General features: G+C 32.8%; 1 protein-coding gene across 1 annotated transcript; it reads left to right on the forward strand.

The window, feature by feature from the left end:
• Positions 1-12,797: 12,797 nt before the first annotated feature.
• On the forward strand, positions 12,798-14,457 carry LOC116773567 (vitellin-degrading protease-like). The gene is made up of 5 exons (XM_032666046.2): positions 12,798-12,840; positions 12,981-13,143; positions 13,327-13,579; positions 13,982-14,131; positions 14,253-14,457. The coding sequence occupies exons 1-5, from the start codon at positions 12,798-12,800 to the stop codon at positions 14,433-14,435; spliced, it is 792 nt and encodes a 263-aa protein (XP_032521937.2). The 3' UTR covers positions 14,436-14,457.
• The last annotated feature ends 1,798 nt before the right edge of the window (positions 14,458-16,255 follow it).

Genomic DNA, 16,255 nt, shown 5'->3' on the forward strand with positions numbered 1-16,255 from the left:
GGTTTTGCAAATATAATTTTTGCTAAATAAAGTATAACAGAGTGGAATCAACTTCAAAAGTAAAAGTAATAAAATTTTACATCCTTTGAAAAAGAAACTTAAGTTACCTTAATGTTATCGGTTATGAAACCATAAAGGTAACTTGATAAGCAAAAACAGATGAAGGTTGTTTTGACAAATATAGCTGCAGAATAGAACGAGTGATGTGGAAAAGCTAAAACCTTTGAACTAATAAGTCACAACCTCTCAAATCAAATATAGATAATATGTTGCATCTGTAGTTAGCTATAGAGTGACAAACTATAGAGTTTTATAAAAAAAAAAAAAAACAAAGAAACAATATGATAAACTGCAAAAGGGACCAAAAGTAAATTTATATACAAGGTCTTATGGATCTTTAATTAGATCAAGATTTAGGACATGAAACGTCTGTTACACACACAAACCATCAAAATACCAAATCAGAGTAGGACCAGTCAACCTTTAAAGAAGCAACGATTTCAATGTTATATCAAAAAAAACAAACAAAATGTACGCTGAAGCATGAATAGACATGTTATAGACATATCTCTGAAAAGGTCATATTTTTTTTATGTGAAATGTGGCAAACGAGCATTCGACTTACTTGGTGGGCAGTAGCCACCGTCACCCATACACATTCACAAAGGAAATGACAGCATAAGGTGGAAATAAGGAAAGGGCAACCGGCTCTCTCACTCATCGGACGAAACGCAGCCATTAAAGGCTACTTCATGCCGATCTTCTGTGAGAGGGTGGTACTTACTCGGTCGAGCCGGCCCATGTTTAATCTGTAGTTACATAACTATAGCTAGGCTCTACCACCTATCAAAATGAAGGCAAATCAGCATTTCACACTCTAGAAGATGCCTGTTTTCAATATACCTTTATTAATTTTGTCCTAGATATAACGAGGAAAATAAAGTGACAAAAGAAAAACTCGAGCTATGGAAAGTTACAGAGAATTTGTAAAAGATTACATTTTTTTAATCAGACGAACCATTAATGCCACTTAGAGAAAAGTTGCAGTTATGAAATAATCATTGTAAAACAAAAGAATCTTAACTTAGTAACAAATATATACATAAAAAAATGAAACCCCAATTTTTAAAAATAGTGAGTCAGAAGTATAATAGAAAATAGTATGATTATTTTAAGTCAAACTGATAAGATAATGTATGAAGATGTATTAACGTATCTAAATGAATTTTAGATCTTTAGTAGTGTTGACATTTACAACACGTTACGTAATAAAAAACACGACTCAAAAGAACTATTCCAATTCACTACTTCTTTCGTAACATAATAACGTTATATGTTCTATTAAATCAATCCCAGGTAATTTAAAAAAACTGTACCTATTTTAATTAGGAACCGAAATAACGCAATTAATATAAATGAATCTTAATTTAAACAAGTTGATAGTTTATTTTAAATTTGCAATGACGATAGACTTGTAGAAGGTAGACAAAAAATTGTATTGCAGAAGAGAGTAGTGATTTAGGAGACAAAAATTCTATCTTTGGCTGTTTTTTAAATTTTTAAGTGTTTCGTTCTATGATGCTAAAAAATGCATTGCTCAGAGAGCATATCATCCACAGATTCAAGTATATTGAAGTCAGTGTAACATTTAGCGAGTGGTCTTGTTTGGAAAATTGAGCAAAATTGGGAGAACTACAGTTTCGTCACCATACCTTACAATCGGAACAGACCATCGTAAAGTCTATTTGACGAAAAGGATAATAATTTATGTTGCAGCCACAGATGAATTTCGACTATAAAAGATGAGCACCATGAAAATTTCAACAAAAATTAATAGGATTTATAAACTTAATTTATTTCATTGTTTAAATAATAGTTTTAGCAGTGCCAACTAATAAATATCATACTTATATAATTAGAATTCAAAAGATAAGTTTAAAGTCATTAGCTGACCGATAAAATATTTTAGGGCATATTACGAACAAACTTCTTCATTCCAGATTGTAATTCAGATTGTAATGGTAATAAAGATTAAAAATGTGATTCATTCAAAAACAAAACATATTGATTATAAAAATGAAGATTAAATGATAGGTATGATAAATAGCTCTTATCTGATCTTATATTATGTTATTAAGAGATTATATTTATCATTGTATCAAATGAGTCATTTAAAAATTTAAATATACATATAAGATGACGATTGTTGTTAAATAAATTTAATGCTTTCATTTAAATAAGAAGTGTTTTATATAACAGAAAATGTTAAAAAAAAAACAAAGATTCTCAAAATGGATTCTTTAAGAAATGTATTTTATATTATTAGGTTTTTTCTGAGGTGATATCGTCTTCCTTTAAATGAATTTTGCACGTGCATTGTAAGTAAGGTAGTTGTAACCTAACGATCATCTTATTTTTAAGTAAATACAAATACAATCAAAATTTGCAACCAATACTCTGAAAATCATTAATAAAAAGTTCATTCATAACATTGAGCCCACGCTATTCCCGAAACAAGGCTTTTGAGGTTAATATTTATACATGTGCTCCCAGCACACAGTGAAATTTTAAGGCAATAAGATAATGTCACATCAGATGATACAAACAATTATATAAAACTTTATCATATAATCTTTCATCTTTACTACCAGTGGCGTGCACACCAAACATGCAAACGAGCACTGCTTACCCTACCCATACAACAACTTAACCTACATTGTTTAATTCTTACTTACATACTTTTGATCATGCATTACGCAATACGAATATTTAATCGTTTATAGACATTTAATAATATGTCATTTGATTCACGATTTGGTAAAATTGTTAAAAGTGCCATCTATCAACGTAACAACTAACATTTTCGATCGGTCGCTGCTAGCGGTTAGCGCCGCTTCCCAGCCACAGCGGCCGTAAGCAAAACTACTCGGTGCATATATTCTTTACAACTAATAATCACAAGGACAATCTACAATTCTCGTGTTATATGCAGAAAACATATGAATATGTATGTGTAAAAACTATGCATGTGTTAATGAGATCAAAGACTTTCGCGAGTTTTATTCATTTAAATGAAACTAATATATTTAGGATATACTTCGCGGATTTTATTATTTTAAAATACATAATCCCGATGTTTCGGTTACTTTTCAGTAACCGTGATCACGGGCAGACGAAATGTGAATGTCTGTCAGTCAGTCCTTTTTATTTATCAGCCACCGCCATCGATTTCTCGATTTTGTGGCGTACCGCTCTGGATGCCGGCAGAATGCGCTTAGGGTGTCACGAGGTCCTGCGGTGTGGTCACGGACGTGGGATTTTATATTTTTAAGGAGGGCGTCCCAGGTGTTGGATAGATTCCAACCATCTTCTCTATTGAAATTTGGATGTTTTTAATTTCAATAGCCTCTCAAATTAACTTCGGTATGTACCTGTATTCACGAGCGAGGATTTGTGGTTTATCAAACCGAATGTAGTGGCCTGGTTTGTCCATTGTGTGTTCACACACTGCTGACTTACTGCTGACAAAAATAGGTGCGCGTCGAAGTGTTAGTTTGAGAGGTACTGCTTCCTCAACCCTGCTCGTTTAAAAAGTCATGGAAACTGAGTTGATGGTGAAATAAAAAGAGACTATTTAATTTGTCGGTATACCGTTCAAATAATTTTTTCGCCATTTTGTTATTATTGTCTTTCCAAGAGCAAGTGAATAAGATTTAATTAGCTAATTAGTGAATTTATTAACAAATTATGATTATAAAAAAAAATTATAATTGTGAAAAAAAAATTATAGTTGTGAGCTCTGTAGGAGTGATGTGTGTTGAAGGAAATTAATTATGTGTACATTTTCAATGTTCTCGTCTGATGATAAAATTAGAATAATTACAAAGGTAAGGTGTTTAACAAGTTTAAATTTACCTAAAAAGAACTAATGTTAGACGTTTATTAAAAAGTATTATGATAACTAGCAAGTTGTGTACACACAAATAAGTTATTTTGTTTTCAAATAATAATAATTATTATAAGAATGTTTGGATCTCCACTGAATAATCCGATTTAAATAACTTTCATAGTTTTATGTTCGTCACCGCTTGGTGATGAACAGATCGTTATCGTTTTAAGGTACTTACATGGCCCATAGGAAGTTGATTGATTTATAAATAAATAGATGTTTATTCTGTTCTGACTGCTGTAACTTTATGTGCGAATATTATCAATGTTTTTGAGGAGGAAATTTTGATGAAATTTGCTATTTTCTTTTGAAACATATTCTGTTTACTCTACCCCAAATTGATTTTTGAAAAAAATTTTTTTTGAAAAAATGGTAAGATAATACGTCATAATGTTAGTGTTTACTCATTGTAGTATACAGAGACAATAAATACAGTACTTTGAGCTTCGATTTATTTCATTTCACCGCATACGGTGGCGGAGTGCAATGTGCTCAGGGTAGCTATCGGCTGCGGCGACCTCTGACACCGGGCTTCAGTTCAGGCCATGGTGTGGAGCGAGAGGTACTGGGAAGCCGTTTCCTTCTTCTGCGAAGCGGCGGTGCTAGTTAAGGAGCATACGGAGCGCGTGAAGGAATGATACTCACGCCCCAGCCGCCGCAAGGGACGCTCCTGACATTGGGGATCGCGAAAAGATCTCCAGCCACCGTAAGCGCGGGTCTGCGGACGGCGAGCAAGAGTAGCTCGCCGCTCGATTAGAACCGGACCTGAGCGGAAGGCGCGTAGCGTACCACGCGCACCTCAAAGAGCCATCAGATCACCATAGATGGGACCCTAAGACCTGCTGCGGCTGCTGCTGCTAACCAAGCTGCGGGTGCAAGCGCAATATTGTCCCGCGTCCTGGCTCGGAGCTGGATACCATACTGTGGTTTATAGTCAATAGGAGTCTGACACTTTCTTTGCCCACCCAGGATGAGAAGGGTCATTTGACGTTTTACCCCTTTAAAAAAAAAACAAAAGGTGTTATTTAACATCTCAAAATGATTAGAAAAAGTATAGGAATAGGTATTTAATAACTATGACAGATTGTGTACCAAATCTGTTTAACAAATTTACCCACAATGAAAACAAATTGAAAAGGAACCTTGAATGCATTTTATTATATAAATATAGCGACTTTATTTTAAGACGATAATTAAATCAAATTGTGATATGAAAAATCTGAGTAAAAATAATTAAAATTAAATTGAGTGACATCATCTACTCTAAGACTTTTTTTCGATAGTATGATAATGTTTATAATCAGATAATGCGAATACCTTCGTAGGTACTAGATTTCAAATTATGACACATAATTATCCGTCCTAATTACCAATTAAATTTTAAATTATATAGAATTTATGTATTATATTTAAAAAAGAAAATAAATTTGTTATTTGAGAAATGATGATACTGAAAAAACAAAAATTTAAAATTGGATAACTTCTTAACAATTTCTAATTAACAACACAAAATACTTTTTCCGTGTTTTAACTTGTAATTTTAAATTTCCTGTTGGAAGTCGATTTTTTAATAAAAACCTAATGGAATGCAGATTAAAACCTACTAGTACCTATTATTTCATTATCGTTTTGTATTACTTTTTGCGCTTCCCTCCAAGCAACTTCAAGAGTAGATTTGGATACTATTACTAAGCGTTATAAAATTTATTTTCAAATTAGGCAGGTCGACTCGGGCTTCTATACTGAAGAAAACCTTTCAATTCCAGGGCCGTTTCAGGTTGCTCATCTACATTAACTATTTGACACAACCCCTTCTTAAGTTCTTACAAAACCGCTACTACTTGCACCTATGGCATTTTTACTCCCTCAGATGTTGCGGTTTGTTTTCCCGGTGTGAGGTCTCCCTTAAAGACATTCCGACTAAGTGTATTCAAACCAGGTGTGGTATATTGTTGGTCTACTTCTTTAGACAAGAAATTCTAGTATACACCTAGAAGCTTTTTCTATTGATGAGGGCATCCGTCATTTGACCCAGAAACAAGAGATGTAGACTTTTTGTTAGCAAAAAAAACCACGGCATGAGCATGAAAATGAGACCGCCTTTTATCATGTGGTAAGAATAATGTCATACATCTCTACCCAGGCTTCTTTTGCTGAGCTGGAAACAGCTAGGCAACTTCTTCATAGGAAAAAATCTGCTTCGCGCCTCGACGGCGTCCCCGGACGAACGTGGGTCTTGGCTTTGGGGCTTCTAAAGCCACCTTTGAGAGGCCTCTTTTCAGCCTGTCTCCGGCAATCGCGGGTTCCCAAGGCTTGGAAAACAGAAATGGTAGTCGTGTTAAAGAATGAGGGCCATCCTCTGACTCGCCGTCCGCGTACAGGACAATTGTCCTACTTAACGATTGATCAGTAAGCTGCTTGAGTCTTGCGGACCATTTGGAGCAAGTTGGGCCGAACTTCAGCGATTATCAGTTCGGATTCCGCCGGGGCAGGTCCACCATTGATGCTATTGATCAAGTAAGGGCCCTGGCGAATGAGGCTGTATCACGTGGCGGAGTGGCCTTGACGGTATCTTTAAACATAGCCAACATACCTTACCCTTTGCCGCGATACGGAAAGCCTTAAGATTCCATGGTGTTCCTGAATACTTGCGGAATACGATTACGATCGAGCACTACCTAATCTATAGAGCTGTCAAGTACCCGGTTTGTGACGGAGGGCAAGAGACATTGGTCGAATGGTGTTCTACAGGGCTCGGTTTTAGACCCTTCTGTGGGACCTCGGGTACGACTGGGTGCTGCAAGGAACAAACCTGTGGGGGGTTAGCGTAATCTGTTAGGCTGACGATACACTGATACGATACACTGTCCTCGAGTCGGATGGCGTAAAGCACCACGCTGGCACGCTTCTGAAAGGTTCTGTTGCTACAAATCCATCTTGCGTTGGATTCGTGATTGGATAGCCCATAGTTTTAGGCCACGGGCTGGGGGAAAGCGTTACAGCAGCCTGCCCCACCTTTTTGGCGAGGAGAAATTACGCTGGTTTTGTAGTGGTAGACTGGGCGCTTACACCCGGGAGTCCCGCAACTTCCCTCTCCGGTCCGATTGGTATGTGAAAAACATTTGTTTAGCGTCACCAAAAAAAAAGGCTCTCCCAAATTTCCAACAGCCCATCTTTGAGCGGCATGACATCACGCTTTAACCAGACATTCACGTTAGTAGGAGCATAATTACCCTTTGCTCTCGAGAAAAAGTAAGCAATAATCCATGAAACGATGCGTGCAAGGCTTAAACGCGGAAACGATCTGAAACCATGGAATTAAATTTTTAACCCACTTTTACCTATAATAAACGAAAAGGCGGATAACTATCTAACTCTCCTAGACGATATAGTCTTAAAATTTTATGCTGAGGCAGCATCCAAAATACTAGAACGAAGAAAACCTCAGAGTGCATCGATTGGAATACAAAATAAACTAAAATTTATGCTTAATAAAAACATCCCATACCAAGTGACAAGACTGAACATTATTTTAATTATACAATTTAGTATTAATATGAATGTGAAGATTCTGAGGTTTATCTTAAATAATTAACCAGTTGACCTTCAGTAGAAGCATGAATAATCTCAGTCCAGGAAAGCTTTATCTATACATAATCTACAGTAGGCCGCGGTTACAAAAGCAGCTCTGGTAATTACATACACGGATTATAAGCAGTTTAACAAACAACAAAGGGGAATTATTATAGTTATCCGGATTTCCTATGCATATCGATTTTATTATGAGTATACATTGTTATACATCGAACCAACAAAAAGATGCATCGGTAAAAGGGGTTAAAAAACATTTCTCTGACATTAAAATGAGAAGTACGAGTACATTGAAGTCAGTAGTCAGCAAAACAAGTAGCTGACAAGCAAAATCATTACGTTCGTTGAGAACAACCACAGATCCTAGCGCTGGAAGACATATCTATATACTAAGATTTTTAATACGCTATTTTAATCAAAAAACTAAATTTAAACAGAGTATTTTTTTACTATATGGAGACTCGTCATTGAAAATATAAAATCTAAACCAAACTGTCAGACTTCAAGATACTGTTTATGCATTCTGGGTTCTTCCAGAGCTGTACGCTGAGAAGTAAAAAATTTGTCGGCAGTCGATGGTGAAAACCAATACCGAATAACTGAATAGTAATAAAAATAAAAAATATATAAAATGCAAAAAATATAATAAAATGGGCAAAGTAATTCCGAACTTCATAGTTTTGTTAAGAATACTATACCTTCATCTATTTAAATCAGACGCAGCCGTTATAGTCAGGGACATAAAGATTTGTAGATGCTTTTGTAGTATACCTCTCGATAGCAAAAAAGTTGGAAGGGAAGCTGAGGGCATTGAAAGACCTTTTATAATCTGTGAACTACTGCTTGCACGGTACAAAAAAAAGTTTTCTGCATAGTATTGTCACTGGCTATGAAAAATGGATTTATTACGACAATCCGAAACGTAGAATATCACGGGTTAAGCCCGGACAATCATCATCATCAGTGGCAAAACGCAATATTTATGGATCTAAGCTTATGGATCCTTTGCATTTGATGGGATCAACAAGGTGTGGTTTATTATGAATCGTTAAAACCCAATGAAGCCATCACTGGGGATCGCTACTGATTACAATTGATGCGTTTGAGTCATGAATTGAAGGTAAAACGGCGGGAATTGAGAAAAAGGCACGATAAAGTTATTTTACTGCACGACAATGCTCGACCTCACGATGCAATTCCAGTGAAAACATAATTGGAAACATTGAAATAGGAGGTTTTAACCCACTCGCCGTATTTTCCGGATATTGCCCCTTCGGATTATCACCTGTTTCGATCAATGGGTCATGGTTTATCAGGGAAAAAATTAACATCTTATGAGGATTGCCAAAATTGGACCGATTCATTGATTACCTCCAAGCACGAAGACTTTATTTGATAGTGTATTCAAAAGTTACCTGAAAATTGGGAAAAAGTAGTGGCAAGCGATGGGCAATATTTAATAAGGTAATCTTTTATTTTCATTTAAAATTAATAGTTATTTTTAATAAGAAAACGATACGAATTAATTTCAACAACTAAACAATAAAAAATAATAAAACAATATAAAACCTCCTACAAATTAGGTAACAAAACACATACATATGTATAATATAATAGTAGAATACTAAATTTGAACGACTTTAAAATAACCTAAACCTAAACTAAGCGATACTTATTCTAATATAATTTGATAAATTCAATAAAAATTAAGTAATCAGTATGAAATTAAAACTACACTTTTATTCTTGACAGAAGTGAGACTACAAGATACACAATTGAATATTTCTTAGCTAAAAATGACATCGCTACAGTAAAACGTCGTTCAGAGCAGTATAAACGGAGAATGCATTCGGGTTCATAGCAAATAACAATGGAAGCGGTGTGAGGTTTATAATACAAGCGACGATCTTTAGTCACCAATAGTGATATTAACCTGTAATTATTTGATTTAATAAGAAATATTACTCATATACCTGTAAACCTAAAGCACCCACTTTAAAAGGTGATTAGATATTAAGATTTTGTATATATTTAGTTAGGTTACATTAGATTATTGAAAAGTAAATAAAAATAGTGTTTGTTTATCTACGTTAGATGTTTTATTGATTTTTGTGAGATATTTAGAATTTATTATTAGATAGGTTGGCTCAGGAAGTAGTATTTAAGTGAAAGCATATATTTTTTGCTCTTTAGTTAGTATATGTTTTTAAGTCGTTTTTGTTTACATAAAAAATAATATTTTGTTACGTTAAGAAACCTTTTGGCAAGTTAAGCACCTTCCCCTTATGAAATTCAGAGAGCAAAAAAACATCAACGACACATAGCTCAATTGTTTACAATATGTTGAAAATCCGCCGCATGTACGTAGATCTTTTTTTTTCACATATTTCATTGTGATCTGTCGCTCTCTGTGACATTAAACAGTGGGTATGGCGAGTTTCGTAGATGTCATGCTCGGCATGCGACCTTTATCGCATCCTACTTTATATTATATTTTATTTCAGTATGTCCTGGGGTATCTTTCGTTTCAGTCTACGCATTATTGGCTCTTCGTCCATCAAAACACTAGCTAAACTGTTAGGGTGTTTTTTTGATTCTGTCTATATAATTTCTTGAACGATGCAAAATTTCTTGTTTAACTGTTGTCATATGTAGGTCGTTATGTAGTTTTTCATTTGCGTCAAACCAAGGAGCATTAGTTACTATTCTCAGCATTTTATTTTGAAATCTTTGCACAATTTCAATGTTCGAATGAGAGGCTGTTCCCCACAATTGGATACCTACGGTACTTACGAGTCTATATTGGATTGAGTATTGTCTTATAGAGGAGCAGCTTGCTGTTTAAGGAAAGTTGAGATCCACGACCAATGAGCCAGCACAACTTTCGTAATTGTAAACTTAATTGTTTCCTTTTTGTGAAGATATGTTTTTACCAAGTGAGTCGCTTGTCTAGGTGCAAACCCAAATATCTAACATAGTCTGCTTGTGGGATTTCTAAGTTATTCAACTTGACTGGTGGGCAAGTGCCTCTTCTAGTGTACTTTAGCATACAAATGATTTATTGCAAGCTCATCTTTTGTACAGAGTTTGTACAAAAATTATCTCCTGTAAAATAAATTCCTTCACCATTCTCTAATTACACACAATGAGTTGTGGTATAGTTGAATTCCTTTTGTGCAACGCAAACCCTAACAATCGCCGTATGGTTCCGTAGCTGGTAACATAACGAACAGATTGATGTGGATGTACTTCATTTGCAAGTTCTGTATTTCTAACATTGAAAATGGCTTGATCACTACTTACCTTTATTAATATTGTTGTAGATGTATTTCATAGCACGCACTGAACTGCAAGTCTCAATGTTTATATGGGCGTAATATATTTTTTTTATAGAATAGCGGAATAAGAGACCATCCAAGCATTTTAAACAATTACGCAACTCCCATTTCCGAGTTTTATAAATGGTGTTCGACTTCCGTCTGCTGGTGTTCTTTTACGATACAGTGGGTATCCGTTTTCATTATTGATAGTGTCTTTATATAAGAATTTTTTTTCCTGTATTTCCCATCTTTCATGCGAGGACTGTGTGAATTGACAGGTCCGCATGCTCCATGAATTATGTTTTGACTATATTGGCAATTACAGACAGATGGACAAAGTTAATTTCGCATTTATAATAATAGCAAAGATTCTATTTTCAACGTTTATGTTTTCGAGAAAAAGAGTTCTCTAGATATTCTTACATTTATATAAAATATGATAAGATGTTACAAAACATAAATATGACTAAAATTATTTAGTCACCGTTTGATTACTTAATCTAAAAACACTATATATTTAAATTGGTTGATCAGTCAAGCAGTAAATGTGATTATCGTTTGAGATGAACTGAGGGTGTATCAGACCAAATAGTTTTATACTTCTATCATTGGATACTTAATATGAAGCTTATTCAGAACTGAAACGTATTAAATCGTAATTTGGATTTAAAAATTATCTGTGATTAGACTAAATATAATAAAAGTAATTTGTTTTTTATAGTCAATATTTCAATAAATATTATTACATAATATATTTTATCTGTCTGTATTGTTGTAATAGGATTGTGAGATGGTATTAAAATTAAAAAATATATATTTATTTTAATATTTAAAAAAATATTATGGTAAATGTAGTTGATTTTTGTACTGTAGGTAGAAATATATTTTTTAAATAAATATCAAATACGCTTTGAAACTTTTTTTTATAAAAGATACTTGCGATTTCAATGACATTTACTTACCTATTTTGTTAAACATTAAATTATTTATTGATTTTAAAACACAATTATACCAATAATTATTAAATATAATATATGGTCACCCAATAATTATAATCTTTAATATACAATTAGGAGAAAAAATAAATCTAACTTAAATGTTAAGAAAAAAATCGAGCATTTAAGGTGTAGTATGCTAATTTACTTTCCGAATTAAAGTTAAATTCTTTTTATTTAATCATTTCAAATCTGACATTAAAAAAGTCTGAAAAATTTCTATGACTAAGAGAGATATAGTTGGATTTGAGAAAAACAAAATTGATCTACTTTAACGCTCATTCATATTTAAAATATGAGTGGTTTAATTTTTTTGCCATTGCGTAAATTTAACCAAGCAATTGTCATACCTTGACATAAATTCATATCATGGTTGTGATAAACTAATTGCAACACGTGATACATCTTCAACATGGTTATTAATGAAAAGTCATCTTTCGACCGATAACAAATAGAAAACTTGATACGTTATAACAAATAACTTCATAATTATATATTTTTTTTAGTAAAATTATTACTAGTAATAATAATTAAAATAAAACAAAGGCACCATAAATTCTTATTATAGTAATTAAAATATAGTTTACAAAACCAGGCCTCCACTTCTTGTTTTATTTAAGATAAAACCTAAAATATTTTATATTGTTACTATAACTTAACACAAAACATAAAAGCAAGCAAACATAATATATGTAATTCATATCTTTTCCGATGTTTTTCCCTTGTGAACACAACAGCGATCCGGTGTTAATTTTAAAAGCACTTAAATCAATTAAATTTTAATCTCAAATATAATCCTTATCTATCTTATATGAATTGGTGTGAAGGTTCGCTTTTATCAGGCGTTTGATAATTGTGTTGACCCAATAATCCTTCTTTTGTAATTCTCAGGTATAAATGCATTTATCTACAATAGCCACTTTTAATTGTGTCTAACACACCATGTTTAAACTTCTTTTATTACTCGTTATTATTGGATACGTGGGTAAAGAAATATGATAATATTTTAGATGAAAATTTTGACAAAAAGTACAAAAAAAGGGAAAATCAAAAAAATTTGTAATTAAATTTTGTTTCATTATGTATTAAGACTATATAATTGTTCATTTATAATTTATTTTGCAGTATCAAAACCATACGTAGATGATGCAAGGATTGTAGGCGGAGAAGATATAGACATAACGGTAGCACCTTACCAAGTTTCATTACTGAACCGGGGCAGACACTTTTGCGGTGGTTCTATTATTGACAATGATCTTATACTGACTGCTGCACATTGTTTACTTGGGTAAAGTGCTTCTTATTCTGATTTCTTTCAGTGAACATAAATTAGTGAAAAAATTATACTGTCTCAGAATTAAATTTTTGATTAATGTTTTAAATTATTAAAGCATCTTCTTCTAATTTATAAATTCTATTTAGACTTCATATGTATTCTGTATAAAATTAAATTATTTTTTTCTAATTTAAGACTTAACAAACGAAATTTACAAGTAAGAGCTGGCTCATCATCAAATCGTGAAGGCGGGGTAGTTGTACCAGTTGGTGAATATGTGTACAATCGTGACTTCACCTTCCATAATATGGATAGTGACGTTGGCTTAATTTGGTTGCAAAAGCCCTTGGAGTTTGGACCCAGTATTGCACCAATTATAATGTCTGATGCAGATGAAGAAATTGATGATGGAGAGTTGACAGTTGTTACCGGCTGGGGTAACCTTAGGGTAAGTGCTTTGTTGAATGTAAAGTGATTATGAATTATAAATTTTTGAAGTTTTAATAATTATTATTAATTATATTTTTGCATAACATTAGAAAGCCACGCTTATTTTTGTTTTATTTATGTTTACATATTTTTTATTTATGTTAGGGATAACCAAGAGTTATTGATAATGTAATCCATAAGTAATTGCTCCTTTTCTGTAGACTCACAAGATAGGGATGGCTAAATCAAAATATCGATGAACAGCGAGATTATTTTAACATTTTTAAACTACATAACTATAAAGTTTAATAAAAAATAGAGTACTCGTTTTTGCCAAAAAAAAGAGAAATGTCCATCCTTATACCCTTACTTTTTTTGCCCTAATAGTATTTGAAGAATAATAATATAATTTTTAAATTAGGAAAATGGTGGAACTCCAAAGACGTTGCAAATGGTGTTAGTACCAAAAGTAAGTGCAACTGCTTGTTCAAACGCCTATGCTCCATCGTATAATATAACCCCGAGAATGTTGTGCGCTGGCACACCTGAAGGTGGAAAAGATGCGTGTCAGGTAACTAACATCTAAATAGACAAATTTGTAATTCCATAAAGCATGTGACCTTTTTAAACGTAAATTGTTAAAATAATCGATGCAAATAGCCACAGTAAACATTTTTATTTTTATTTTAAAGGGTGACAGTGGCGGTCCTCTAGTGTATAACGAAAAACTCGCTGGCGTTGTTTCATGGGGTCTAGGTTGTGCTAGACCAAAATATCCTGGAGTGTATGCAAAAGTGTCAGCCCTAAGAGAATGGATTGATGAAAAGGCAATTTATCTCAAACTGAAGCACATATTTAGACCTGTTTTATATTGAAATATTATTTTAACATTTTTATTTTTATAAAATAAACAATAACGGCAAAGATTATTTTATTTATAAAATAATCATCCTTACTATCTTGAAAGGGAAAAGGATATCCTTTGTTTTTTATTTATTTATTTAAAATATTATTTAATATCTTATTGTTTATAAGCAAAGCTTTACTGCTACATTATTTGGGATTTTGTTCCAAAATGCTGAAGAAAAACCTATATTTGTTCTTACATAGTAATTGTCTTTAATGAAAGTTTAACATAATTGATAAGAACAATCACAGACATAAGCTGTTTTGCGTTAGGATATGAAAAAGGTCAGGTCAGGAAAGGAAAATGAATGTTTCTGTTAGGAACTCCTCATGAAATAAAACCTCAAACCTTATTCAAAAGCTACTAAACTTTTGTTTTGTTAATAAGTGTTATAGAAGAGTATCAAATATTACAGAATTTTGATTATCAGCGAGTAATAATAGCAAATAATATTAAAGGCTACATCATTCCTGGCTTCAAAAACAGCCGTATCTAGCTCAAACAGTTCTGACTATTCCATCAAACTGCTGACAATATGTTAAACATTTTATTATATTTTATTTACATAAATCAATGATTTACATATCCTATACTTTTAATATCCTTTTGATTCATAATTGTTTGAACTTTTTTGAAAGTTCAAAGAAAATTGTTACAGCAGTATTTTTTCAGTCAACGAAGATGTAAGTCAACAACTTTAAAAAGCCGGGTTATACTACGAATTGATTTTAAGAACCCTACAGTTTTTTTAAATGAACGTGAATATCGCAATCAAACTCTCTTGAAATTTCATTTCATTGCCAAGTTATATAAATCTATTTTCATTGTGCCAAAATGTTTCTTGTATAATTATAATAGTTTCTTGAAATTGATATATCAATTTCATTACCAAATCCTTATTTCTAAACTTTATTGATTAATTAGCGGTACAAATTTCCTTTTCCTATATTTTTGTTTAATTTCAGCAGTCGATTTCTTTATAATTTCTACGAGATAAACATAAAATTAATGACATACATAAATACACTACTTTTATATATTTACTATATTACTAAGACATCGCTAACTTTACTTCACTGATTTTGTCCTTTAGTTGACGTAGTGTTTTTGGTTTATATAAATAGACACGACTCTTTAAATAACCCCATAAAATAAACTCATAATAAAATCCTGGCAGAGCAAAAACTTGTTTACATAAAATTGCTAACGACCTAAACATATTCATTCTTACTCTAATACATATATTTTCAGAAGCTTACAATTGTTTATAATTTTAACAAGACTTATTCACCATTGAATATATTAATATATATAGTGGGTTTTTAAAACCCACAACTGGAGAAGCGAAACTTCTTAGCATTCAATGGATTCAGTGCCCGGGACTTGAGACCCAGGTGTAGGTTTAAGGGGGCCCTTCTAACGCGCATACATAATAAAGATTCGTAAATGGACCTCTTAAAATGTTTTGACCGATTTCTCATCTGTCCTTTGAGAACGGCTTTGACCGCAGTAACGTTAGAGACGTCGTTGAGACGTGCGTCTAACATCAATGAATGTGCATCAACATTTGGCTTCGGAAGAACAGCGTTGATGAACAGGTTCAGACGCTGTTCCATTATGAAGCCGAGTGACGCATTCACACATATTTCGTTATGGATGGGAGATAAAAATGTTATTACATTCATTTTTAGCAGTATTTTATGAAAAAATGTCTAATAAATAGTTTTTTTATTTATCTATTAATATGATATTTGTAATATTATATATGTATATATTTGTTTGTTAAAC

Source organism: Danaus plexippus, assembly GCF_018135715.1.
Source record: "Danaus plexippus chromosome 22 unlocalized genomic scaffold, MEX_DaPlex mxdp_27, whole genome shotgun sequence".
NCBI classification, from domain to species: Eukaryota; Metazoa; Arthropoda; class Insecta; order Lepidoptera; family Nymphalidae; genus Danaus; species Danaus plexippus.

Excerpts from the sequence above, each read along its gene's own strand:
- LOC116773567 (XM_032666046.2), top strand. The coding sequence starts at position 12,798 with ATGTTTAAACTTCTTTTATTACTCGTTATTATTGGATACGTGG. Across the intron at positions 13,144-13,326 it reads GCTGCACATTGTTTACTTGG|ACTTAACAAACGAAATTTAC; the intron begins GTAAAGTGCTTC and ends TTCTAATTTAAG. Across the intron at positions 14,132-14,252 it reads GTGGAAAAGATGCGTGTCAG|GGTGACAGTGGCGGTCCTCT; the intron begins GTAACTAACATC and ends TTTATTTTAAAG.